The sequence below is a fragment of the Dipodomys spectabilis genome, unplaced genomic scaffold (assembly GCF_019054845.1).
Source record: "Dipodomys spectabilis isolate Male_0828 unplaced genomic scaffold, ASM1905484v1 ptg000096l, whole genome shotgun sequence".
Lineage (NCBI taxonomy): Eukaryota > Metazoa > Chordata > Mammalia > Rodentia > Heteromyidae > Dipodomys > Dipodomys spectabilis.
Window position 1 is genome coordinate 14,300,123 of NW_024870773.1, and position 25,560 is coordinate 14,325,682.

At 39.6% G+C, this 25,560-nt stretch overlaps 1 protein-coding gene across 2 annotated transcripts in view; it reads left to right on the top strand.

Annotated features, from left to right (window-relative positions):
- Positions 1-25,262, top strand: part of St8sia6 (ST8 alpha-N-acetyl-neuraminide alpha-2,8-sialyltransferase 6) — a 112,888-nt gene extending 87,626 nt beyond the window's left edge. Inside the window, exons 5-9 of one of the 2 annotated variants that reach the window (XM_042686088.1) lie at positions 10,469-10,613; positions 14,550-14,662; positions 18,874-18,966; positions 20,611-21,125; positions 25,195-25,262. In XM_042686088.1, the coding sequence (XP_042542022.1) occupies positions 10,469-10,613; positions 14,550-14,662; positions 18,874-18,966; positions 20,611-21,079 (820 nt within the window). In that variant the 3' untranslated portion in view covers positions 21,080-21,125; positions 25,195-25,262. Of the gene's footprint in view, positions 1-10,468; positions 10,614-14,549; positions 14,663-18,873; positions 18,967-20,610; positions 21,904-25,194 lie in introns of those variants that run through there. The other variant, XM_042686087.1, reaches the window with a different exon arrangement.
- The last annotated feature ends 298 nt before the right edge of the window (positions 25,263-25,560 follow it).

Genomic DNA, 25,560 nt, shown 5'->3' on the forward strand with positions numbered 1-25,560 from the left:
GATCTCAATATGATGCTAGATAAATCAGCCAGGACAAAGAGGAAAGTTTCTTAGTGTTCTTTCATTTTCCTTCCCTAAATTATCTCACTGAATAAAAGTATAAACTGTCGACAGGCATTTTGTATAAAGTGACTCCTTTATATTCTCTTCACACATTGAACAATAATGGCAGTGACCTGGATTTGTTTTGTCTGAAAAACTAAAATGTATTCGGAAATCTTCACATTTGTGTTAGCAGTTGATTTTGTATTTTTAGAATTTGCTTTTTCACATTTATGTAATTCACAATTGGCTTTCACAGTTTAAGCCCTGGGAGGATACGGGACTTGGCCCACCAGTCACCCTACGCTTATCCCAGATGCACCTGAAGCATCCAGAAGCTCCAGTCTCTCTCTCGTCTTCAAAGACTTCCCAACTTGTTCTTTTCACTGTCTGGCTCCAGTTCCTCAGTACAATCCTATTTCCATCTCAATTGTAACTACAAGTCATGCTTTGCTTTAGTACTTTAGTATCAACAGGCATTGCCCTCCCCTCCCCTCTCCCTGCGTAAGCACTTCCATGCAAGAATCGCTGGCTTCCCAGGGACCCCAGTCAAAAACCCAGACTAGCCCCTCATCGGCCCTCATATTCCTCCCTGGAGACCACTTCCAGCCAATCACCAACTGTTTTACAGTTTTATCCCTTAAATATGTTGTAAGTCTATCTGTCTGTCTCTCTGTCTGTCTGTCTATCTCCATCTATCATTTATCAACTATCACCCATTAATCTATCCATCCTTTAATCATCTATTATCTGTCTGTCTTCTATCTATCCACCATCCATCATTTACTCTTCTATTTTATCCATCCATCAATCTATCATCTATATCTATATCTATATCTATCTATCTATCTGTCTTGTCTGTCTGTCTGTCTGTCTGTATGTATGTATATGTGTCTGTGAATCTATCTTATCATCCATCCATCCATCCATCCATCCATCCATCCATCCATCCATCCATCCATCTATAACGCATCATTTACTCACCATCTATCATCTATTAATCTAATTTATCCATCAATCATCTATCTGTCTTCTATCTACCATCTATTTACTCATCTATTTTATCTATCCATCAATCATCTATCCATTGTCTGTCTGTCTATCTATCTATCTATCATCTATTTATCTGTCAATCCATCCATCCATTAACCTACCTACCCCTCCCCTCCCAGGTCTATTTTTTTGTCTTAGTTCATCCATTCCCACACCATTAGTTGTCTGGGTAGAAATTCTTGACTCTATGGATTCCAGTTCCTACTCTTTGGCTCCCTACCTATATCTAGCTATGTCTTCCCTGGCCTCTGTGGGGGAGAGATTTGGACACACATTTGTTTCTTTATTATTAACCACTGGATCACAATTTAAGACTATCTCAAGATATATTTTCTGAATTAATCCACATGTCTTGTGAGAGTGGTAAGTGGCTTGTGATTTTTTTCCCCTCTGTATGTTTCTGTTATGGTTTATTTGTGCAGTGTAAGGCCACACTTAGAAGAAAGATAGAGGAATGTTAAGTTCCTGTTTGAACTAAAGGATGTGAATTCAACTCCCAGTCATGTTATGTTCTAGCTGTGTGGGTCACTTTGCTGTATGACTCAGCCTCTTCATCTGCAAACTGCAGTAGCAGTGATGACAATAGAAGGTAGAAGGATTAAACAAATTAATATGGAAAATACTTGGTGGAAGGTCATGTGTATATTTGCTACCATTATTTATGTATCTGTATACAGGAGGCTTAAACTTAACATCTGAGGCTCTTCTGTTTATTTTTCTTGGAAGTTGGGTTGTTAATGGGGGTGTTATTCAGGCAAGTGTCCAATCGATTGGGCCACAGCCTTAGTCCTCTTAGTTTGCTTTTCAGATAGTGTCTCCTGCTAACTTTGCCTAAGTCAGGTTCGAACTACTGTCTTCCTACCCATCTCCTTAGGAGCTGGGATTACAGGCATATACTATTATAAGCATAGTGATATATGTTTCTTCTTTTTATATTATTCTTGACTGGACTTCTGGCATGTGTCTCTTTTTGCTGTCTTTGCCCTGCTTGGTTTGAAGTAATAATGTGCAGGTTTGCATTTCTCTCTAAAAGCTGCACGTATCTCTGCGCCTGGTCTCTGCACCTGACCAAAGTTTACCTTCTCTCTTACTCTCTTCTACTTTTCTCAAGGATTTCTTCCCACTTCTTTCTTTTATTTGGCTTCTCTGTCTCAAGCTATTTTCCACCTCCTTTTGCCACATTCCCTGAGTTTATTATCCTTTCCATTTGTTCTTTCTCCTTAAGTTTTCTACCTATCTCCTGCAATTAGCACAACTGAAAATTTTAAAAACCAATATTGAAAAAAAACTCTGCATTAATTAAATATCTTTCTATTACCGTTTCAGATATGGATAACCTTATGAATATAATATGTTCTATGGCTCTCTGGGGGAGAGATTAAATTGTTCTTTGCTTGTGCAAGCATCTATTGATTTTCTTCCTATGGCTCAGTCACTCTTTCTAGAAAAAAAAAAAAGCCTTCACATTTGGCTGACCTTTCCCTCTAGGCCACAGCTAATAAACCTTAGTCACCTTTATTGCTTTGCCCTGAAGCTCTTCTCACTCAACTTTTGTTACTGTGGTTTGCTCTTTTCCCTAGAGGATCTCCTGGTTTTTCTCCTGGAGGTGACTTCAGACTTTTATCCTCCTCTCTAGGTCTTCTCTGTGCAGCTTGGAGGACAGGCACGAGCCATCATGCCAAGCTTTTTGATTAAGTTGGGGGTCTCGATAATTTCTTGCTTGGAATGGCCTCCAGTCCTGATCCTCCCTATATTCACCTCCCCCAAGTTGCTGGGGTTACAAGTGTGCAACACCACAGCTGGTCCTCTACTTCTCATCTTAACTCTGTATTCAAGATAAGACAGGGCAAGGATAGGTTTATTCCAGGCCTAGTCAGTGTGGTGGCTGAAAGATGAGTGACTGTAGATGAGTATTTGTGAAATGAATGGATTCCAATGGGATGCATTGGAGCTTTGAAGAAGACCCTATCACCCAGCTATGGTCTTATCCCAAGAAGCTCTTGTTCATCCTTATTTTCATTCTTCACACTTAGTAAATATATCTCACACCTGTCTCTCTCCCCTTTGCACCCACATGCTTTGTGTCACCCAGTTTTCAGAAGATTCTCTCCTAGTAGCTGGCAGACACTTCCCAGACAATCTTCCTCCCTCTGCGCCCACCCTCTATTTGCTGAAGTGTTCCTTCTAAGCCTACATAGACCCTTTCAGTAAACAAGTGTTCATCAAGAGTCTCCAAAGTACTGGGTGGGCACTGTGCTAACACCACCTTCACGGAGTCTTCCAAGAGAGCTTCCCACGTGCTCCTATCAGAGCTACTCTGGCCTCATTCCATAGGAGAGTAAAATGATATCAAGATGCCAGGCACCTCTTGGGTCTGTCTCTTTTACACTCCTAGAAATCTGGCCCATCCACATTTTGTTCATATTTATATTTAGTCATTTGTAAGTTGTAATCTCCATGGCCTTGGGTCATGAATAGCACCTGCTGGCTGTCCAGGAGATGTGTGTTAATTTGTTTCACACATTGATCCTTACTCAGCGTAGGCAGCTGCCTATACCAACTTAGGACACACAAAGTCTGCAGAGTCACTAGGGTGGGAGATCTAGGGAAGAGTCACTAGGGTAAAGAGGCTGAGCCCAGGCATCTCTGCCTAATGTGGCATGGACTGTAGTAGAACAGTCCTTTGAGACCTACAGCTTTCCTACTTTATTATCTGAGAAGGACTTCCAATTATGCACTGTGGAATCTAGAAAAAGAAATCTGTTGGATAATAAGATATGGTGATTCAGTCCAGAACATTTTGTTCATGCTAACCTCTCCTAGATCCTTCAGTGGGAGCTTCGCCTACATGCATCTATGTAGTACGTGCACCGCAGGCAGGTTTTAGAGTAAGAGTTGGAGTCTTGGCTTCACCATTTACTGACTTACAATTCATCATCCTAATGTCGCCTGTAAAGGTACAGTACTCAGTGATCATCTTGTTGACCAGGGCATATAGTGCCTCTCATAGTACTCCAGTCTTAATAGGTGCTAAAGAAATCTGAATGATGCCAGGCTCCAGTGGCTCACACTTGCAGGCCTTACTACGCAAGAGGCAGAGATCTAAAGATGGCAGTTCAAAACCAGCCCAGGCAGGAAAGACCCCATGAAACTCTTTTCTCCAATTAACCACTAAAACCCCAGAAGTGAAGTGGAGTTGTGGCTCAAGTGGTAGAGTGCTAGCCTTGAGCAAAAAAAATGCTTAGGGACAGTGCCCAAGCCCTGAATTCAAGCCTTAGGACTGACACAAAAAAAGTAATATGAATGAGTGAATGAATGAATGTGGTGACCTTAGTGACTTATTAGCTTGGATAGTATCATCTGTTTGAGTGCTCTTGTCCTTATCTGTTAAGAATGTTGACTGTACCTAGTTTGCAGGGTTATTAGATAAGTGATAATTTACATAAAATATTTGGCAGACAGTGAGATTAACTACATGATGATGATTGGTCTGATGATGATTGGGCCAGAGAAAAAGCACAAATAAAAGGAATCAAACAAATGCCTGCTTATTACAAATGTAAATGGTAAGGAAATCCAAGGAAGGGGCATGAACAGGAGAGAGGCAGTTGGCATATTGCTTGGCCTAGGTATGTTGTGGATTTGGATGAAGGAATAAAATGAGACTGCTTTGTTAGCAAAGGTTTGAATAGTAAATAAGTCCTTTACATTCTGCAGGTTCTTATATTCAAAAACTCCTTTTCCTAAGACCCTCATTAGAATCATCGTCCATGAAAGAATCCTGGAAAATGAGCTTTCTGTTCAGACCGACAAGGAGCCTGCAGCCTTTCTGTCACCTTAAGTGGCCCACATCTCATTAAGGAATCTCTAAGAATATTGAATAGAAGAGAAGCCTGTGAGCCCTGGGCTCGGGCTTGCGGGTCGTTAGCATTCAGGCTGTCCAGTAGCGAGCAACCCAGTGTCTTCTTTAAGGAGTCATTAACATTTCATGGAAATCATTTGCAACAGAAGGAATATTTTGACCTGAGATTCTAAACAAATGAAAACATAAATAAAACAAAAAAATAAAAACAAAGGAAATACCACCTATGTTGAAAAAGAAAAAATATGGGTTTTCATAAACCTAATAAGTATCCTTTTTTTGAATTAGGCAATCTGTGGTGCAAAGATAAGTTTACACCATTTTTTTTCAGATCCAAGGCTAAAAGTATTAAGGCTGGCTTCTCTCGAGACCAGTCTACTCCTTGATAGTTAAGCAGTTGTGGGAAACCTACGAACTCTTCTGAAATCTGGAATTCCAGACCCTCCAACATCTTGGTTCTATGTTTATGGTAGAGGAAACCCCATTTTGAGCATGGGTAGTGTGGAGAAAGTGGTGATGACAAGAGTTTAGGGTACTTTGACCATTGGATCCCAGTCAAACAGGAGCTCAAAACTAAGGGGAAAATTTTGTTACAATGCTGGATAAGACAGACTTTTTAAAATGGTAAAACACATAAGGATTCCTGAATAAGCACTACAGAAGGACTGGAGGACATGGTAGAAGGGCCATACGAAAAAAATTACAATAAATAAAAAGGATCCCTGAATTACAGTGTGTCACAATAACTATTGTCAAATTAAAATTGTCATTAAAAGCTACTTAGTACCATGTGTTGGACTGAACACCATGTCATCACCATTATTTTGATCTGTCAACCTTCACAAACCATCTTTTAGAAATGGTAGGTTCTAAAGCAGAAAAAAGACAAGGAATAAGCAACTGGCAGAATTGATTTAAGAAGAATATACCATCTTGTGAAATGGGGTAGCTGATAAGAAGCATTGTTGAAGTCCCAGTTTTGAGGCACTAATTTTTTTCATTCTCTGAGAATGATTGGATTAGGAATATTGAATTTAAAATGAACATGACACATTAGAGCATTGTATTTTCTCAAAAAGGACCAAAGTCAGGGATATGGATAAATATATGTAAAAAATATGTATAAAGATGTATAAAAATATGCCCTTCAGAACCAAGGAATGATAATAGAACTGTGAACACAGGAAGGACAAGCTACAAGGAGTCTAACCATAGTCAGCTCTCACTGAATATTCACTAGCTCTTGTCTGACGGTTGGCCCCAGCTCACATACATATTTTGTAAGTAACATGAAAAAAGATGACAGGATTTGAAGAAATATACGGTCATATGCATATATATGCAAACATATTAACTAAAGCATGGTGTATGCACTGCAGCTGCTTTGAACGACTAACTTAAAGCTTCACAAAATGAATACCAGGAAACTCAAAATTGTAGGGGGTCAAGAAGAGAGATAGAGGGGTTGGGAAGGTGGTTCCGTGGTAGAGCGCTTGCCTTGCATGCCAGAGGCCCTGGGTTCGATTCCTCAGCACCACATAAGCAAAAAGAAAAAAAGCCGGAAGTGGCACTGTGGCTTAAGTGGTAGAGCGCTAGCCTTGAGCTAAAGAGCTGAGGGACAGCGCCCAAGCCAGAGTTCAGGCCCCATGACCGGACACAAAAAAAAAAAAGAAGAAGAGAGGTAGATGAATGGAGGGAGGAAGTATAGTCAAATGCAGCCACATTACTAAATGTATATATGTGAAAATGGAACTAGGAAAATTGCAGGGGTGGGTGGGGACAGGAGAAGGGGAAGAATGATGGAAGGGGTGACACTGATCAAGATACATTGTTCTTGTCAACTGGCATGGCGAATCGAAACCCCTCTGTACAACTACTTAAAGATAATCTTTTAGAAGTTAAAGGTTTAAAGAGGAACAAGATGAGGAAAAGAATGAACTACTTTTACTACTAGGGAAATCTTAAGAAGCCATTATCTCTAAACTCTTCCAAGATTGAACAGTTAATTAAACACTGTTTTCAGTTATGTACAAGTTTCCTATAAGGTGATCCAAAGAAACAAGAGTTTATTTGTGCAAATGGAAGAGTCTCCGGACTCTAAGGCTGATTGAACACTGGAGTGATTATCAAGAGACATTTTGACACCCTCATTTATGGAGAATTATATAAACAAAGTGTAAATTCTGTGTATTTTGACATTCACTTGCTAGAGGTTAAGGGTTTTTGAAAGCACCTTCCAGGATTCATATCCTAATAATAATTTCATTCTAAAATAATTTTGAAATGTAGCATGACACCGATTCTTATTTTCCTTCATGTTCTGTAAGAAATGACAATTTCAAATTCACTTTATTTGAAAGTCACGATATAAGCCAAAGCACCAGGGTCTTGTGCCTGTAATCCTAGCTACTCAGAAGGTTGAGTTTTAAGGATGGTGGTTCAAAGCCAGCCCAGACAGGAAAGTCTGTGAGACTTGAATCTCCAATTAAGCACCAAAAAAGTGGGAAGTGGAGATGTGACTCAAAGTGGTAAGAGTGCAAAATAAAGCACAAAGATAGCACCCAGACCCTAGGTTCAGTTCCCAGAGCCAAGGCATGCGCGCACACACACACACACACACACACACACACACACACACACACACACACACACACACACACACACACACACACACACACACACACACACACACACACACACACACACACACACCATGATGATTTTTCTTCTTATTGGACTTGTCTCCTAAGAATTCATTATATAACTACTCTCATGATTTAATATTATTCTCTCTTTAAACTTTTAACAATGATTTATTTCAGCACAAGAGAGTTAATGTAAAGAGAAGTTGAAAAGTAGAGGTAAACATGCCATGCTTTGTAGGCAGGAAATGGGAGTTTAAGACTTGAAATGGCAGGTGTTATGTACTGCCTTTATTCTTTCTGTGCTGGAGGAATTCATGGGTTATTATGTCAGTCTGGCAACCCACAACCGTGACATTGCTTATGGGTGTATATAGCAGCTGAGGCCCACCCAAAACACAAATAACTTTCGGGATGTTTTGGGGCAGACATGCCTTCCATTTTTTCTGTCTTTACCTACCTATGAAAACTACTCAGATTTACACCATTTCAGAGGAGAATTTGATTCTCCCAATACAATACACTCTCTCATCACTTTGGGTGATACTGATCAAGATGCTTTGTACTTATAAACTTCATACAACTCCTTAAAGATAACCAAAACAAAAATAAAAATAAAGGACAAGACAGATTTAGTCCCTCCCATACCTCTTGACATTGATCACTATACATTCAAATTGACAGACTGAATTGAAACCCCTTTGTAAGGTAAATTTAAAAAAAAAAAAAAAACAACTTTTCTTTCAAGGGAATTATTGTGAGAGGAGAACATACTGCATTTTGTTTACTTCTGGGTTTGAAATCCTGAGTCTGACCCCTTTGATATTTGTTTAAAATAATGTAATTTCCCTGTCTCCTCAACTCTATGTCTTGCCTTATTTCCCCCCTAATGACTTTTAACCTTAAAAATGGGATAACAGTCCATCTTTGATAGTGGCTTCCTGAAAGTGAGCTGTCAGTCCTGCCTAGAAAAAGCGAATCAGAAAGTTGTGTCCCTATCTAACTTAGGAGATGACATAGGAAATTCAGTTGGCAGAAAATTCAGTTGACAGGCTGCCATGATCAAGACCAGAAGATGATCAGGATCTGAAGATATCAAGTTCATCTTTTCATCATCGGCTTGGTGACATACTGTCTTTCCATCTCTAAAATACATAGACAATGATGATCATTAGAAAGAAAATAATAAGTTGCTCAAGAAGACCAAGGAAATAAGTGGACTTGGTCCACACCAATAGTTTTAGCTACTTGGGAGACTGAGCAGGATAGTGGTTTGAGCCCAGAAGTTCCAGGCCAGTCGGGGCAACATAGGTTTGAGAGAGGGAGAGAGAGAGAGAAAGAGAGACAGACAGACAGACAGAGAAATGGAGAGAGAGACAGAGAAAGACAGAGAATGAGAGAGGGTAAGAGAATGAGAGGCAGAGAGAAACAGAGATAGACAGACAGACAGACAGATCCACAATGCTGTTCTTAACCTAAATTCTGTATTATTCCTGTAAGTAGTCCTCCCCTATCCTTAGGAGATAATGCCTGAAAATCCCCAGAGGATGCCTGAATCCACAGCTGGTACTGAACTTTATATATTCTATTTTTTCCTATACATATACACTGATGATAGAGTCCAGTTTATGTTAGGCACAGCAAGAGATTAACAATAATAACTAGCAATGAAGTAGATGAGTTGTATCAATGCACTATATCAAACCATGTAAGAATATGGTTTCTTTCTCTTGAAAGAACCAAGACAAATATTCTTGCATGTTGATTGACTTGGACCAACTGAAACTATGGCAAATGTTATTGAGGTTAACGTGAACTTCTATAGTGCACCTTCAATTTTTATGATTATGATAACCCTAGGGTTACAAGGTGATGCTGAAATTTACAACTGTTGGGATAATGAGTGTTTTGAATTGGTAAGAGGGGCACTGAGTGGATTTAACATGCTCTGCCATTGGAACCTTCCACCTCGCTCTCCATCCAGATTAATGAGACTTGAACGAGATAAAAATGCCTTCTGCGGAGCTGGGAAGGTGGCTCAGCGGTAGAGTGCTTGCCTCGCATGCATGAGGCCCTGGGTTCAATTCCTCAACACCACATAAGCAAAAAGAAAAAAGCCGGAAGTGGCACTGTGGCTCAAGTGGTAGAGCGCTAGCCTTGAGCTGAAGAGCTGAGGGACAGCGCCCAGGCCCAGAGTTCAGGCCCCATGACCGGACCCAAAAAAAAAAAAAAAATGTCTTCTGCCAGGTGCCAGTGGCTTATGCTTGTAATCCTAGCTACTCAGGAGGCTGAGATATGAGGATTGTGGTTCAAAGCCAGCCTGGGCAGGAAAAGTCCATGAGACTCTTATCTCCAATAAACCTCTCATAAAACCATAAGTGGATCTGTGGCCATAGTGGTAGAGCATGTGCCTGAAGAGCTGAGGGACAGTGCCCAGGCCCAGAGTTCCAGCTCCATGACCAACAACAACCAAAAAAACCAGGCTTGAGCCTGTTATCCTAGCTAAGCAGGAGGCTGAGATTGAAGGATTGTGGTTCAAGGCCAGCCCTGGCAGAAAAGTCTGTGAAACTCTTACTTCCAATTAATTACAAAAAAAAAGCCCACTGGGCTGAGCACAAATGCTCAAAGATAGCACTCAGGCTTTAAGTTCAAGCCAGGATTGGTGCGTGAGTGCACACGCGTGTGCACGCACATGTGTGCACATGCATGCACACATCCATATCCACACACACGCTGTCATCTTGTGAATGACTTATCTTCCTTTTGAATGTCAACAGGTCAAAACCATCTTTTGTCTTAACTGTTCTAGTCTCTGCTTTTGGTTTCTTAGGTCATATTCTTGTCTCACGTATGTTCTTACCTGCTTCAGAGCAACACTCACTTCCTGTTGTGATGCCATCCAAAACTTCGTGGTTTCTCAGAACAACACTCCAGTGGGCACTAACATGACTTACGAGGTGGAAAGTAAAAAGCAAATCCCAATCAGAGAGAACATTTTCCATATGTTTCCAGTGGTGAGTAACGATGGCTGGTGGGTGAATTTTCTCTAGCTTTAAGTTATAACTGGCAATAATGAATGAATAATTTAAACGCTACTATACTCTGGTGTGTTGTATAGAATATGTATAGTGAGTCTATAAAAATGGCAATTCCTTGTTTATGCCATGTTGGGAATTGAAAGTAGGACCTTGCTCATGCTAGGCTAGCACTCTACAACTGAGCTACATTCAACAGTCCCTAGAAAGGCAATATGTCTGGGACAAGCAGAAAAGGTACATATGACCAGATAAGATGATGTTAAGCGAAATGAACCCCAAGATAGGGACACAAGTGGTTTTTTCTTGCTTGCTATTGTTTCTAATGTATTTATAATGTACCACATGGTTTTTTTGTTTCTTTTTATATTCCTCCCCCACAGTACAACCCCTGTTTTCACTGTAGTTGATGTTGGTGCCCTGCATCTTGTATATATACTTTTGTAATTTGGGGAGGGGAAGGGAAAAAACAAAATGCTTAAACAGGGATATGGGTTGACCCATTGTAACAATGAGATGCACAAGACACTATGTTGAAAACTGAACTTTACAATTTAGGTGGGGTAGAGGGGAGTGTAGTTGTGGAGGTGGGAGGGAAGGGAGGGTAGGGGAAAAACAAAGGAGGAGGATACAATGCTTGATAGGAAATGTACTCATTACCTTGCTCATCTAACTGTAACCCCTCTGTACAGTATTTTTACAATAAAAATGTATATATAAAAAAGGCAATTTTGAATGCAGTATCAGCCTACAAAGAAGTCCCTTATGTCATAAAGGATAAACTTCCAGTCCTGGGCTCCTCTGACTTGTCTTTGAATGACATGAAGCATCTGGGCTTTCTGCCTCAAAACTACTGGTACTTGTAAAGATGACCATTGCTTTCTGGTTTTGTTTTTCTTTTTTGATAGTATTGGAGTTTGAATTCAGGGCCTTGTATTTGATAGGCAGGTACTCTACCACTTGAACCACACCTTCAGGCCTCTTCCCATTTTTTTTGTTGTCAGTATTTTATGAGAGTATCTCACTTTTTCCTCTTCCTCATGCTTCTATTCATACTTCCCACATCAGCCACCATGCCACGCTATTGGTCAAAAGGAGTCTCCTTGCCTTTCTGCCTTGGCTGTTTTCTACCTACAACCATCCCAAACTCAGGCTTCTGAGTAGCTGGGATGAGGGGTCTGAGCCACAGCACCTTTCATGGATGCAGTTCAGAGTGGAGCTGACCTTGTTTCAACCTTGCTTTCCACTCATTCTCCTCTGCCATTCTTCACACACAGCCCCTTTACACCAGTTCACAATGACTTTTGATTAGACAATGGAAAGTAACTCCTCTCCAAGAACTTTGCCAAGTTCCTTGGGAAGGAAAGCAGCAAAGTTGATTTTCAGCCACAGCAAGCAATGAGCAGCCAGTGGAGCTGTGCAAATTTGCATTTTCTTCAGAGAGTTATTTTTAGGGAACATTGAAGTTTGTAATTTATCTCCACTCCTCCTGAACAGAAGACTCTAACACATACGGATGTTTCCTCCCCATTGACCAAGAAACCAGAAAAAAAAATTCATTATTTTCATTGCTTAATTTGAGCTAGAGTTCCCTCAGTAGTCTTTCCCTACTGTACCATAAAGAGCATATGCATTCTGCCCAATCTATAAACTTCGGAATTTAGTGTGGTACCTGGGGGTAAACACTATTGGAAGGTATCCTGAGCTAGAATGTCGCTGGTAAGTTGAAGCCTGGGGTGTCTGGGAACCATTTGCTCTGCCAGATGAGAAAAGGAGGCACACAATTAAGTGAGCATTTCAGTCCACTGATGAGAAGGAAACTGTGTGTGGTGTGGTGATGAAGCGGAGGTTCTCTAGAACCAACTGGCTGGGTTTATATCCCAGCTCTGCCTCTTTGGAGCTTGTTGCTTTGATTTGTACCTCCATTTTCCCCATCTGTAAAATTTCTCCTAAAGTGAGGGTGTGGATTAAATATGATACTAAGTTCTGCACTTAGAACAGCATGGCTCACACAATAAGTATGATATAAATAACAGGGTACTAGAAAAGTTAGGGGCTAGGAAGGTGGCTCAGTGGTAGAGCGTTTGCCTTGCATGTCTGAGGCCCTGGGTTCCATTCCTCAGCACCACATAAGCAAAAAGAAAAAAGCTGAAAGCGGCGCTGTGGCTCAAGTGGTAGATCGCTAGCCTTGAGCTGAAGAGCTGAGGGACAGCGCCCAGGCCCAGAGTTCAGGCCCCACGACTGGACCCAAAAAGAAAAAAGTTAAAGGCAACAAAACAAACGGAAGTGCTGGAGTCAAGGACTCTTTGCTTGTTGGATATTTCCTAGAGAAGGCAGGGCAGCTAAAGGGTTTGCTGGTCCTTGGGGCTGCTCAGAATCGCATCTTCCTTCCCTGAGCTGTTGGCTGTGGTACTGATCCACTACCATTGGGGAGGAGGGTGCCCTGATTTTGTAGCTTTTGCAGTTTTAAAAATTATTATTATAAAGGTGATGGACAGAGGGGTTACAGTTCCCTAAGTCAGGTAATAAGGACTTTTCTTTTTGAACAGTGACACCCTCTCCCTGGTTCTCGCCCAGTTTTTCCCTCCCATCCCCACCCACAAGTTGTGTAGTTCATGTTCATCATAGTGTCCAGTGAGTACGACCGCTGCATTGCCTTGGCAGTTTTTAGTGATTTAAAAGCCATCAGCATGAGCAGTCCATGTTACCAACAAGTCAACCACTAGCTCACAGACTTCCTGAAGATCGCCCAGTGAGCTCTGCAATCTTGGATGAATCAACACCGGTGCACCGCTGAGGTGGTACAAGGGATCCGCTAGGCCAAAAAGTCATTGTCAAAAACTCAACTGTGTGAATTGCATTATGCTAGATAGGGACTGAAAGATGAATTGAACAATCCAAGAACCACCCTCTCCTTCCTTGCGGACTTGATTTCTACTTGTAGAGACCAAAATAAATGAATCAGGACAGGGTCACCGTGGGCCAGGAGCTCACACCGTTTCTGCAGGTCCAAGGACACGTTGCTATAAGGAAAGTGATTAGGAAAGGAATTAGGCACTGTTGAGTAGAAACGTTACATTTCAGAATGTGGAGGACTGGGGGAAAGTAGGTAGCATTTTGAGTGAGAAAGGTGGGTCTCAGGAGGACCTAAAATATATTCAGACCTCAGAAATTAATTTGAAATATGTTATTCCAGAGTAGGTAGCCTTCTCGGAAGCAGCCTAGCCGGGCATTTGCAGAGATGGCAAGTGTAAATCTAACGCTATTAACTGAGCCTGAAAGTCTAACTATTTCAAAAGCATGGGATACTTGCTGAATTGCAAATTTTTGTGCCTTGGTATAAAAGACTTAATGCTACTTTCAAATTCTTCTGTCCTCTCTCCCTCTCTCCCCCTTCCTTCCTTCCTTCCATCCCTTCCTCTCTCTCCCTGCTTTCCTCCCTCCCTCTTCCTTTCCCTCTCTCTCTTCCCCTCTTTCTCTCTCCACTTTCTTTTACTGCTAAAAATTGTCCTATTTGTTGGAACTGCACAATATGAGATTTTTTTGCCATTCTCATTTTATTACTTAGTTACATAACATAAGATGCATTACATTTTTTACACAAATATGGTTTGCAATTTTACATTTTGTTGTGTATTATATGACGTCTATTTCTCTCAAGAGGAATAAAATGGATATTTTATAATCAGTTATATTAAGTTGATCAGCATGCTGTGTGTGTGTGTGTGTGTGTGTGTGTGTGTGTGTGTGTGTGTGTGTGTTTTAAAGTACTGTTTCTGTTTCTCTATTATTTGTCATCTCCTTAGCATGGCTGGAAAGTGAAGTTTCTGGCATTGAGCTGCTAGTGTTTGTGGTTCCTAAGCCAGAAGTCTGTTCCTAAGCCAGTCATGTCTGTTTCTGCCTTTCCCCTGCTAGTCACAGCCCTTTGTGGAGTACCCCTATAATCACTGTGCCGTGGTTGGAAATGGGGGAATTCTGAACAAGTCTCTATGTGGAGCTGAAATAGACAAATCTGACTTCGTTTTTAGGTAAGACTTGTCCTAGTGTTGTGTTTTATTTTTTTTTTCAAACCAACAATGCATTGGGTAATTAAAGGGGTTAATGTAAACGTACTCTGTGCCAGTCTCGAGTTTTGACTTGTGTGGTGAAAGCCTGCAAATTATTGAGGCGCATTTCTCTGAAGAGGTTCGTGAGCTTTTCAGAATATTTGTACTCAAAGATAAAAATAATCTTCATTTAATCCAGTTGGCAGGGACCTGGGTAAAATCATACTGGAAGGTTTCACACAAAAACTGATCAGATCATTCAGTATGTGAATGGAGACTATAGCTCCCTTGGAAGGACTCCAGGAAGGAAGAGATGCTTGACCTTGGATGTGTTTGACCGTGAAGACTTATTTTTTGTAAATCAGAGCATTTCAAGGTAGTTTTGTCCTCCAGTAATGATAGGGGAAATGTTATATGCAACATCTTACTGAGTACTGGTGACTCCTGCCTGTAATTCTAGCTATTCTGGAGACTGAAATACAAAGGATCATAGTTCAGGGCCAGTCTGAAGAGAAAAGTTTGCCAGTTTGCACCTGCAACTGACCAGCAAAAAGATGAGCTGGAGCCATGGTTCAAGTGGTAGAGTGCCATCTGTGTGTAAGCAAGCTGAGTAAGTACACCGCTCTGAAGTCAAGCTCAGTACCAGCAAAGAAAAGAAAGGAAGAGAAACCTCATTGTTTTGTTTTTACAATTTGGTGGTGTTTTTTTTATAATAGCAAAGCTTCTAAATTCTGGTCCTTTAAAATATTTTCATCTCTTTTGGGCATTTACCCAAATGTTCACAAACAAGACCACACTAAAGCTATGAGCACATCTATGTTTATTGAAGCATTATTTACTATAGCTAAGATCTGGAACCATTCCAGATGACCCTCAGTAGATGAATGGATCAAGAAAATGTGGTATATATACACAATGGAATTCTATGCCTCCATCAGAAAGAATGACATTGCCCCATTTGCTAGGAAATGGAAAGGCTTGGAAAAATTTATATTAACTGAAGTAAGCCAGACCCAAAGAAACATAGGTCCCATGATTTCCCTTATTTGCAATATCTAGTATATGTCTGAGTCAAGCAGAAAAGGTCAAATAAGGTGATGTTAGGGAAATGAACCCTAAGATATGTATTCAAATTTTTTTTTCCTTTCATGCGATTGTTTCTGACACATTTATAAGATTATTTCTTTGTTGCTTTGTATGTCCCTCCCCCACAGTATAACCCCTGCTTTCACTGTATTTGATGTCGGTATAATTTGTGGAGGGGAAGGGGAAAACAAATCGTTTAAATAGGGATACAGGTGGACCCATTGCAACAATGAGATATACAAGTTGTTATATTGAAAACAAACTTTACAGCTTTGGTGGGGGGGGGGGAAGGGTTGGGTAGGGGGGGGGGGAGGATGGGAAGGGGAAACAAAGGAGGAGGCTACAATGCTTGATAAGAAATGTACTCATTATCTTGCCCATGTAATTGTAACCCCTCTGTACAGTATTTTCACAATAAAAAAATATTTTCATCTCAACACTAGCTAGCTGGTTTCTGTGTATGACCATGCTAATAAGCCAGACTGTAAAGCATCTCCACCTTGAGAATACCACAGAGGTGATTCATCCCTCTGAGGATGGATTTCAGTTGAAATGCACCTCTTTAAAGAGTGTGTGGAAATTTGCCTCTTTCTGTTCTAAGAGCATTGATTTCATACATCAGAGACCTTTAGATCTCTATTGATTTATTGCTAGTCTTTCTACAAATTGAACACAAAGTCACAATAACTAAGTGTTCAATAATTAGTTCCCCCCACACTTCCATCTCATATGTAAATCTCATATTTATTTAAATCAGTCTGACAGCCTGATTACTGAATGTGTTCCTCAAGGCTGACATTTCAGTAGTCAGGATCTGAATGTCTGAATGATCTGACCATTTTGTTCAAATTTTCAATGTGAAAAAAGTCATAATGAAGATAAATAGTTGTTCATGCAATAGACTTATGTGTGTGGGTGTGTTGGTTCTGGGACTTAAACTCAAGGCCTATGCGCTATCCCTGAGCTTTTGTGCTCAAAGAAACACTCAGCCAGTTAAGCCACAATTCCACTTGTGGCTCTTTTGGTAGCTAATTGGAGGTGAGATTCTCACAAGCTGGACACCAGTGGCTCACACTTGTAATCCTAGCTACTCGAGAGGCTGAGATCTGAGGATCCTGGTTCAAAGCCAGCCTGGGCAGGAAAGTCCGTGAGACTCTTATCTCCAGTTAATCACCAGAAAACCAGAAGTGGTGCTGTGGCTCAAGTGGTAGAGTGCTAGCCTTGAGCTGAAGAACTCAGGGACAGCACCCTGGCCCAGAGTTCAAGCCCTATGACTAACAACAAAAAAGAGTCTTACAGACGTTCTAGCCTGGGTTAACTTTGAACTGCTCTTCTCAGATCTCAGCCTCCTGAGCAGCTAGGACTAGTGACGTGGGCCGTCAACTTCTGGCTTGCAGTGGACTTTTTAGACTTAAAATTCCACAAACATGCTAAGCGTGAAGCCTAAACATTCATTTTACTGTACGTTATACCAAGTGTCAGGGATACACATTTAGATTTCAAAGTCCAAAACAAAACTCTCAACACCCGTTTGATTTATAGCTCCAAAATAAATGCCTGTGTTTCCAGGTTCTCCTTTTGCTGAAGTCAGAAATTTTTGCACATAGAATTCTCTATCAAGTTGGCTGATCAGACCAAAAGGCAAAATGAGGGCTAGCTGTGGTGGTGTTATGCAAAGTTGTTTAATTTTTAAAATATATTTTTATTATCTTTAAGTAGTTGTACAGCAGTTTATGAATACAATGCATCTTGATCAATGTTAACATTCTCACTCATCCAAAGTTGCTTAATTTTTTTAAGGTGGTGCTTATATTGTCTGATAATTTATAAACATGATGATAATTTATAAGCATGCTGATAATTTATAAACAATGGAATTACTTGGAGTTTTTTTGCAAATAGTCATAGCTATGAACTAACAAAAGTCATCATTAACTAAACTGGTACTGTACTTATACTACTGTGTGTACATATTTTATATAACCTTATATTCATATTCCACATATTGTATGCATGTATGTGTTCTATGTCAACACACATTAATATCATAGTTATGCATATGTGATGAATATACCCAAGTCACACATTTATATGCAATGTGTATTCATAAATACACATACCCATGCTTCCCCAAGAGGTCTTCTGTAATGCTGTGTTGGAAATCTCTTGATTTTGTAAAAGAAGACAACACTATGATTTGTCACAAGAGGGCCTCTGAGGTTATTCTGTGGTCCCCCAATCTATACAGAATATTTATTTTGTGAGATATCTTTTATATAAAAGGAAATAAATGGTTCATTTATTCATATGTCATGGAGCATAGAATGGAATATTTTAGTCCAGTTGTATTAAAGATGGTATCTCTGAACAGCTTCCCTTATGAAACACTCCATGTTCTGAGCTGGAAATATATTTAGAGAGTCATAACCACCGCTCCCTTTTTTGTGTCATTGGAATATACCCAAATTAGAATGCTTAATTTGTTTTCCTACATAAAAACAAATTAGTTCTCAAAGGACAAAAAGATCGAAAGGATCAAAACATCACTATAAAAATATTAGGGTTTTATTTATTAATACTATAACTTGTGGCAAAGCTCTCCTTGTGGGAACGGGGAGGTTTTCATGCAACTCTGCAGTTCCTGCATCTGGCAGATGCTATTCAATTACTTGCAATGCCTCAATTTTTTTTCATATTTAAATGGCTGGTAGATGACTGAATAGAATCAATAAAAACCAATACAACCAATATAAATAGCCATCTGAATAAAAGGACTGGAAACTTCAAAAACTAGGCAAGGTATGATTGTCATTTCTGGTTTGGATACTTACAAAAGTCACTTATCATTGTCATTTCTGATCTTGATATTTGAAAGCATTTACCAAGTTTGTACACTTTCGATAATGTTGAAATGTCAGCGAGGGGTTCAGAACTTGTCAAAGTAGTTTTAAGTGAAACCACTTGGATTCCAAGGATTTCGTGATGCACTGCCATCTGATGTGCGTGCACGCACACGTGTGTGTGTGTGTGTGTGTGCGCGCGCGCGTGCATGTGCATGTAGGTCCACTTGTTCTTTGCATTTCAATACCTTCCCTTCCACATTTCAGGTGCAACCTGCCTCCAACCACAGGAAACATTAGTAAAGATGTGGGCAGCAAAACCAATCTTGTGACTGTGAACCCCAGTATCATTACACTGAAGTAAGTCCTCTGAGTTTCATAGCTAGAAAAAAACTCTTTTCCATTGTTGCATATTTTTCTCTCACCAAGGACTCATTTTGTTTCTGAGGCTGACTTGCAAAATGGCTTTATGGAAAAACACAAAAGAATATATTTGCATCTTCTGGCATGCCAACAGGATTGTGGTTCATCAGAGTTGTGACTCCGTTGTACTTACAGTGTCATGAGCTCCATGTTTCTAAATGAGAATGTATTTATCTCTCCATCTTTAATAATAGTGAAGTTAGTTTCATTTTCTTTCAGAGTTTTTACATTTCTCTTTTATCTTGGTAGTGTTTTTTTTGGGGGGGGTGGGAACACTTCTAGACAGTTCAGTGCGAGCCCTAGGACAACTTGGTAAAATACAGTCCTTATGTTGGATAATTTCCATGTCCATTTCTACAATGTAATTACTACAAAATGTGAATTGGTTCATTTTTTTAAAATCCCACACATAGTTTTATTGTACTATTTTCATCAAAAAAAAAAAAAAAATAAGGCCAAGCATGATAGCTCATGCTTGTAATCTTAGGTACTTGGGAGGCAGAGACTGGGAGAATTGATAGTTGGGAGCTAGCTCAGGCAAAAAAAATCATGATATTCTCTGAATAAATAAAACGTTGGAGGCAATGGCCCCCAGCTATGCCGGAAGAGTAACTAGGAGAATGTTAGTCCAGGCAAGCCTGGTAAAAAGTGAGACCCTACATAAAAAAAACAGTGAAAACAAAAAGAGTTCAAGGTGTGGCTCAAATGGTACAGCATTTGATTAGCAAGCACAAGGCCCCCAAGTTCAAGTAATAATTTCACCAATAAAAAGTGCCTGATAATGGTCATTAATAGAATAGGACCCTCCCAATAGTTCTAAAATCTCTTGAGAGAAAAAAGCATGTTGTACCTACCTTCTTTGGGAGTGCTTGCTTTCCAAATACAACTGTGCTTCCAGGAACTTACTATCATGCAAATCATATAGTGATAGCACAATTTCATAAAGGAAAAATTTAACAGCAGCTAACCATATTTGCATGTTACATATTTTAGATTTTCTGAAAGAAACTTGACTGAATTTTTCTGACTCTGTGGGCTTTCTTATTTATTTATAATTTTTTAAATTTTTATTATTTAAGTACTTGTACAAAGGAGTTTTAATTCAACAAGTCAGTTTATGAGTAAAATGTATCCTTTTTAGGTGTCTGTATGCCAGTCCTGGTGCTTGAACTCAGGGCCTGACTACTGCCCTTGAGCATTTTTCTCAAGGCTAGTGCTCTGCCACTTGAGCCACAGTAGCTCTACTTCCAGCTTTTTTGGTAGTTAATTGAAGAAAAGGGTCTCATGGACTTGGCTGCCTGGACTGCCTTCAAACCATGATCTTCAGATCTCAGCCTTCTGAATAGTTAGAATTACAGGCATAAGCCACCAGTGCCCAGACGAGTACAATGTATCAATGCCATTTCTTCCATCATTTTCTCCCATCTCTCCCACTCCCGTTTACTCTCTCCACTTACCTGATTCTCTCTTTTATAAATAGGATATATAAAATTGTTCCATTGGATTCCATTTCATGTTATCAGAGCTGTTCACTTTATTATTTCATAATTGTTTTGATTCTTTTTCTTTTTAATTGGCCAGATATGGGAACTTGAAGGAGAAGAAGGCAGTATTTTTGGAGGACATTGCCACCTACGGAGATGCATTCCTTCTTCTTCCAGCATTTTCCTTCCGGGCCAACACTGGCACCTCTTTTAAAGTATACTACACGCTCAAAGAATCTAAAGCAAGACAAAAGGTTCTCTTTTTCCATCCCAAGTACCTGAAACACCTTGCTCTTTTCTGGAGAACTAAAGGGGTGACTGCATACCGCTTGTCGACCGGCTTGATGATCACAAGTGTGGCAGTGGAACTATGTGCCAACGTGAAGCTCTATGGCTTCTGGCCCTTCTCGAAAACTCTAGAAGACACACCTGTCAGCCACCACTACTATGACAACACATTACCCAAACGCGGTTTCCATCAGATGCCCAGAGAATACAACCAGATTCTCCAACTTCATGTGAAAGGAATCCTCAAATTACAATTTAGCAAATGTGAGCTAGCTTAAAGCGTCTTCACATGGGAATGAGTTTTTAATGTGATGCAGGAAGTAGGTGAGTTACAGAGATTTCCAAAAGCTACTTACAGAATATTTATGATAGCACAGCTCCAGAACTTGGGTTGGTAAAAGTTCTTCTGCTAAACTTTCCAACCTCCCAAAGTCGTTCCCAAGCTTCCATTTCCTTCTCAGAAAAATGGGAACCACAGTATCTAACTCGGGCAAGCAAAATGAGATAATTTGTGAGAACTCTTGGCCTAGCATTTGGTGTGAAGTATGAGATAGGGACCTGATGAACACTTCCTATTTATAACAGTCCTCACCAGACTGTCAGTAAGGGTAGAGTATGCTGGAAACCTTTTGTAAAACCAACAGCCGAATCATTCCTGTGTGCTGCGTTTCTTTCTCTCACACCTTCTCTTTATGAATCAGATCCTCCCTGTTTTACTTTCTGTCCTATAAGAAAGTACATACCAGAAATTGATGTAGTTGAGCAAGAAATCTTTAATCATTCAGGGATGAAATTCTCTGCCTGTGTCACGGTTTGTTTCTGATTAGCCGCGGTGTATTAGTTAGGTTTCAGCCACTTCTTTCCATCTTGTTAGCTATCATTTTAATCCCTCTTTATCATTTTTATTAACTTTCTGTTCAGCTTTGTGACTTTTTTTTTTGTTCTCCCCACTGACAGGATCATGAAGAGTTACAATAGTTAGCTTTTCTTACCTGTTATCTGGCCTATGGGACACTTACTCAATTTAAAGCTTAAATAAATTGGGGAGGAGGGGATTTGAGTTGTACTGGGATTTGAATTCAAGGCCTTGTTCTTGCTAGGCCAGCACTGCATTGCTGATTCATGTTTCCAGCCCTTTTTTTTTTTTTTTTTGCATTGGTTATTTTTCAGATGAGGTCTTGCTTTCCCTCACCATTATCCACCTATTTTATGTTTCCCATCATAGCTAGGATGATAGTTGTGTACCACCACACTGGGTTATTGGTTGAGATGGGATCTCATGTGTATTTTCATGTTGGCCTTGAATTTGAGCCTGCCAATCTCAGCCTCTCAAGTAGCTATGTTTACCAACCTGACTTACCAGCACCTGGCTTTTTTTTTTCTAAAGTATTGTAAAACTTTTTTGTGTTTTTTTTTTGTTTTGTTTTGTTTTGTTTGGCGGTTGTGGGGCTTGAACTCTGGGCCTGGGCACTGTTCCTGTGCTCTTCAGCTCAAGGCGAGCTCTCTACTGCTTGAGCCACAGCACCACTTCCAGTTTTCTAGTGGTTTATTGGAGATAAAAGTCTCACAGACTTTCCTTCCTGGGCTGGCTTTGAACCGTGATCCTCAGATCTCAGCCTCCTGAGTAGCTAGGATTACAGGCGTGAGCCACCGGCGCCCAGCTGTACAACTGTTTTATACCAGGTCTTGTACCAGGTTCGTGTGAAGAGTATAAAGATGACTGCCTTTGGTAAGAGGAAATAGATGTGTCTCTGATACAATAAGGGTTCTCCATGATGGTTAAAAGAAAATCCTGGAGTGCTCATGCCCAGAGTTCAAGTCCCACGACTGACAAAGGAAAAGAAAATGCTGGCAGGACCATCAGCAGAATTATGTCAAAGAAAGCATAATTTCAGAATTAAATAAATGTTTACCAAGTAAAGAAACTTGTGGGTAGAGGGAACACAATGAGGAAGGAAAACTGTTCCCTTGATTGTGATTCATCAGCATGAGACCATCTGAAGGTTGATCATGCTTTCTGCCCTAAAACCTACCACAGGAAGGGAAGGTTCTATGTATGGAGGTGGTGGCTTTGACCCAGGTTAGTAAATAAGAATAATCAGACCTACTCAATTCCATCAGGAAGGCCAAGACTTAATGCTTACAAGGAAAGATGTAGCTTATATGAGACAGAGAATGCATAACTCTATCATTTCTCATAGAAATGGGTATTAAGTCTTAGCATTTTGATATCACTTCCTTATATGATGATGACTCTTGATGACATGTTTTCCCTGCATCTACTGAACACATTGACCAACAGAAAAAAAAATCTTGTGTATAAATTTTCTGCGTATCTTGTATCTTCATTAAAAAAAAAGATAAAAAAGGAGTGAATCAGACCAGTGCAACATGCCAAAATAACAAATATGTTTTCAATTCTTAACTGAGCCAGAGAATTTTACCAAATGTCCACATATTTATGAACACTGTGTTGTACAATAAATGTCTACATATTTATGAACACTGTGTTGTACAATTACTCATTTTGATAAGGTGCACTTTAACTTTGATTGTAGTTGACATTTGTGAGGTTATTTTGAGTTTCTATTTTCATTTGTTCTAATATAGTAAATAAAGACTATTAGCTCTATAAATTGATGAAGAGTTCATAGATAAATATTTTTCCAAAAGGAAAATACCTTTTGTTACACAAAGTCTTATTTTATCATCTTTTTTTGTGATGAATAGATAGCTTATTCTTAGTGTTCATAATGGGTGTAATTAGTTTTTAATTAATTTGTCTGCAGTATTGGTAATGTTTCAGTCATGCTACTTGCAATGGATTATTAAAAATGGATCAGAACACTCTAGTATTTTATAGCTAATAAAATGTTTCTCTCATGGTATTTTATGACAAGTAGAAACAATTTCTTTTTGATGGTATTGGAAATACATGATTGATGAGTAAAACTAATAGAATATACAAAATAAATCATTAAATTTTGATGTGGACACTTTATGTTCTTTCAATAGAAATTGGGTATGGTTAAGACATTTAGTACTTGTTACCATATAACATGATATTTTAACTTATGATTTCCTCTACAATACCAAAACAGAATCTCTAGTGTGATTTGCATAGATTTAGGAAATGTTCAGAATATTATGAGATTAAGGTACATCTTGATATCCAGGTTCCAATAAACTCAATGGAAAATGTTTGAGGAATTTTTATGTGGAAAAAAAAATGTAGCCTTGCTGGGCACTGGCTGCTGACACCTGTGATCCTAGCTACTCAGGAGGCTGAGATCTGAGGATTCAGGGTTGAAGCCAGCACAGACAGGAAAGCTTGTAACACTCTTATCTCCATTACCTACCAAAAAATGCCGGAAGTAGAGCTGGGGTTCAAATGTAGAATGCCAGCCTGGAGCACAAAAGCTCAAGGACAGTGCACAGGCCCTGAGTTCAAGCCCTATGACTGGCACACATGCCCACCCAAAAAATTTTTTCCCATGCATAGTCTTAAAGTTTATTCACTACTTTACATTTGTAAAGTAATGCCTGTTGGAAATTGTACTATAATTGCCTAGACTCCTATTATCCAAAGGTCATTGGTTTTAAACAACACAAAACAAAACACCACTCGGTTGGATGGAGAATTGCAGTTCAAAGCCAACAGAGTCAGGAAAGTCTGTGAGACAGACACTTATCCCCAGTTGACTACAACAAAGCATAAAAGCGCAGGACAGCACCCAGGCCCTGAGTTTAAGTCCCAAGAGTGGCACAAATAAAATAAAAAAGATACTCAGACGTATCTAGAGGGTCCACAGCTCATGTTACTGGTGACCCATCTACACATCAATGAGATGGAGTTTACCATTTTACTTTTTTGCTTTGATCTTGGTGAAAAGTCTGCCAGAACACCACTACCAAACAAAAAGAACTGTTTGCATTTTATAACTCTCATAGCTGATAGGAAATGTTGGTTTAAAAAAATCATTGAATTTTTGTATGTTATATGTCTCAGTGCCACTTGTATGTATCACAGTGTGAGCATCCTTCGTATCTCCAAAATTTCTCAGCTCTGGCTATTGGCCACACTCTTAAGAGGAGTTTGTATGCTGGGGAGAACCAGCGTGAGAGGCAACGTACCTCATTCACCTCATAATTTCCTGCCTGCTACAGGTAAACTATTCACTTCCACTAGATGCATTAGGATGCATCTGTAATGTCTTTTAGTACAAAATAGAACATTCCTTGAGAGTTTCTAAAATATGATTTTCAATAGTACAAAATATCTACTAGGGAAGTTGTAAAACAAAAGCCCACAGTGCTTTTTGTTCTATAGTGGGAGATTCTTGCAAGCTTTTCACTAAGGTCATAATATAAAGACTATGAACTTTTCTTATAGATGCATAGATTAGCCACCACCAGGTCTGATGGGAACATTCTGGAGGAATCTCTGTGGATGACCAGCACTGCTTAAATGTTTTCAGATGGAATGGAGTTGATCTTCTGCTCTGAAATTTAAGAACATCCAGGAGCATGGAAAATGGAAAGTCTGAATACTGGTTCTAAATAACAATGGGCCTTTTAGTTAGGATGCTAACTCATAATATCTGCTGTTCATTCCTAAGAAAATCAATGGCTTGGTAGCTTTTATTTTATACTGTTGTTTAGCATCACTAGAAAATGTTAACAGAATAATATGACTCCAAAAATAATTTCCAGCCTGATCCAAGGGTATTCATTTAAGTATTTAAGTATTCATTTAAGC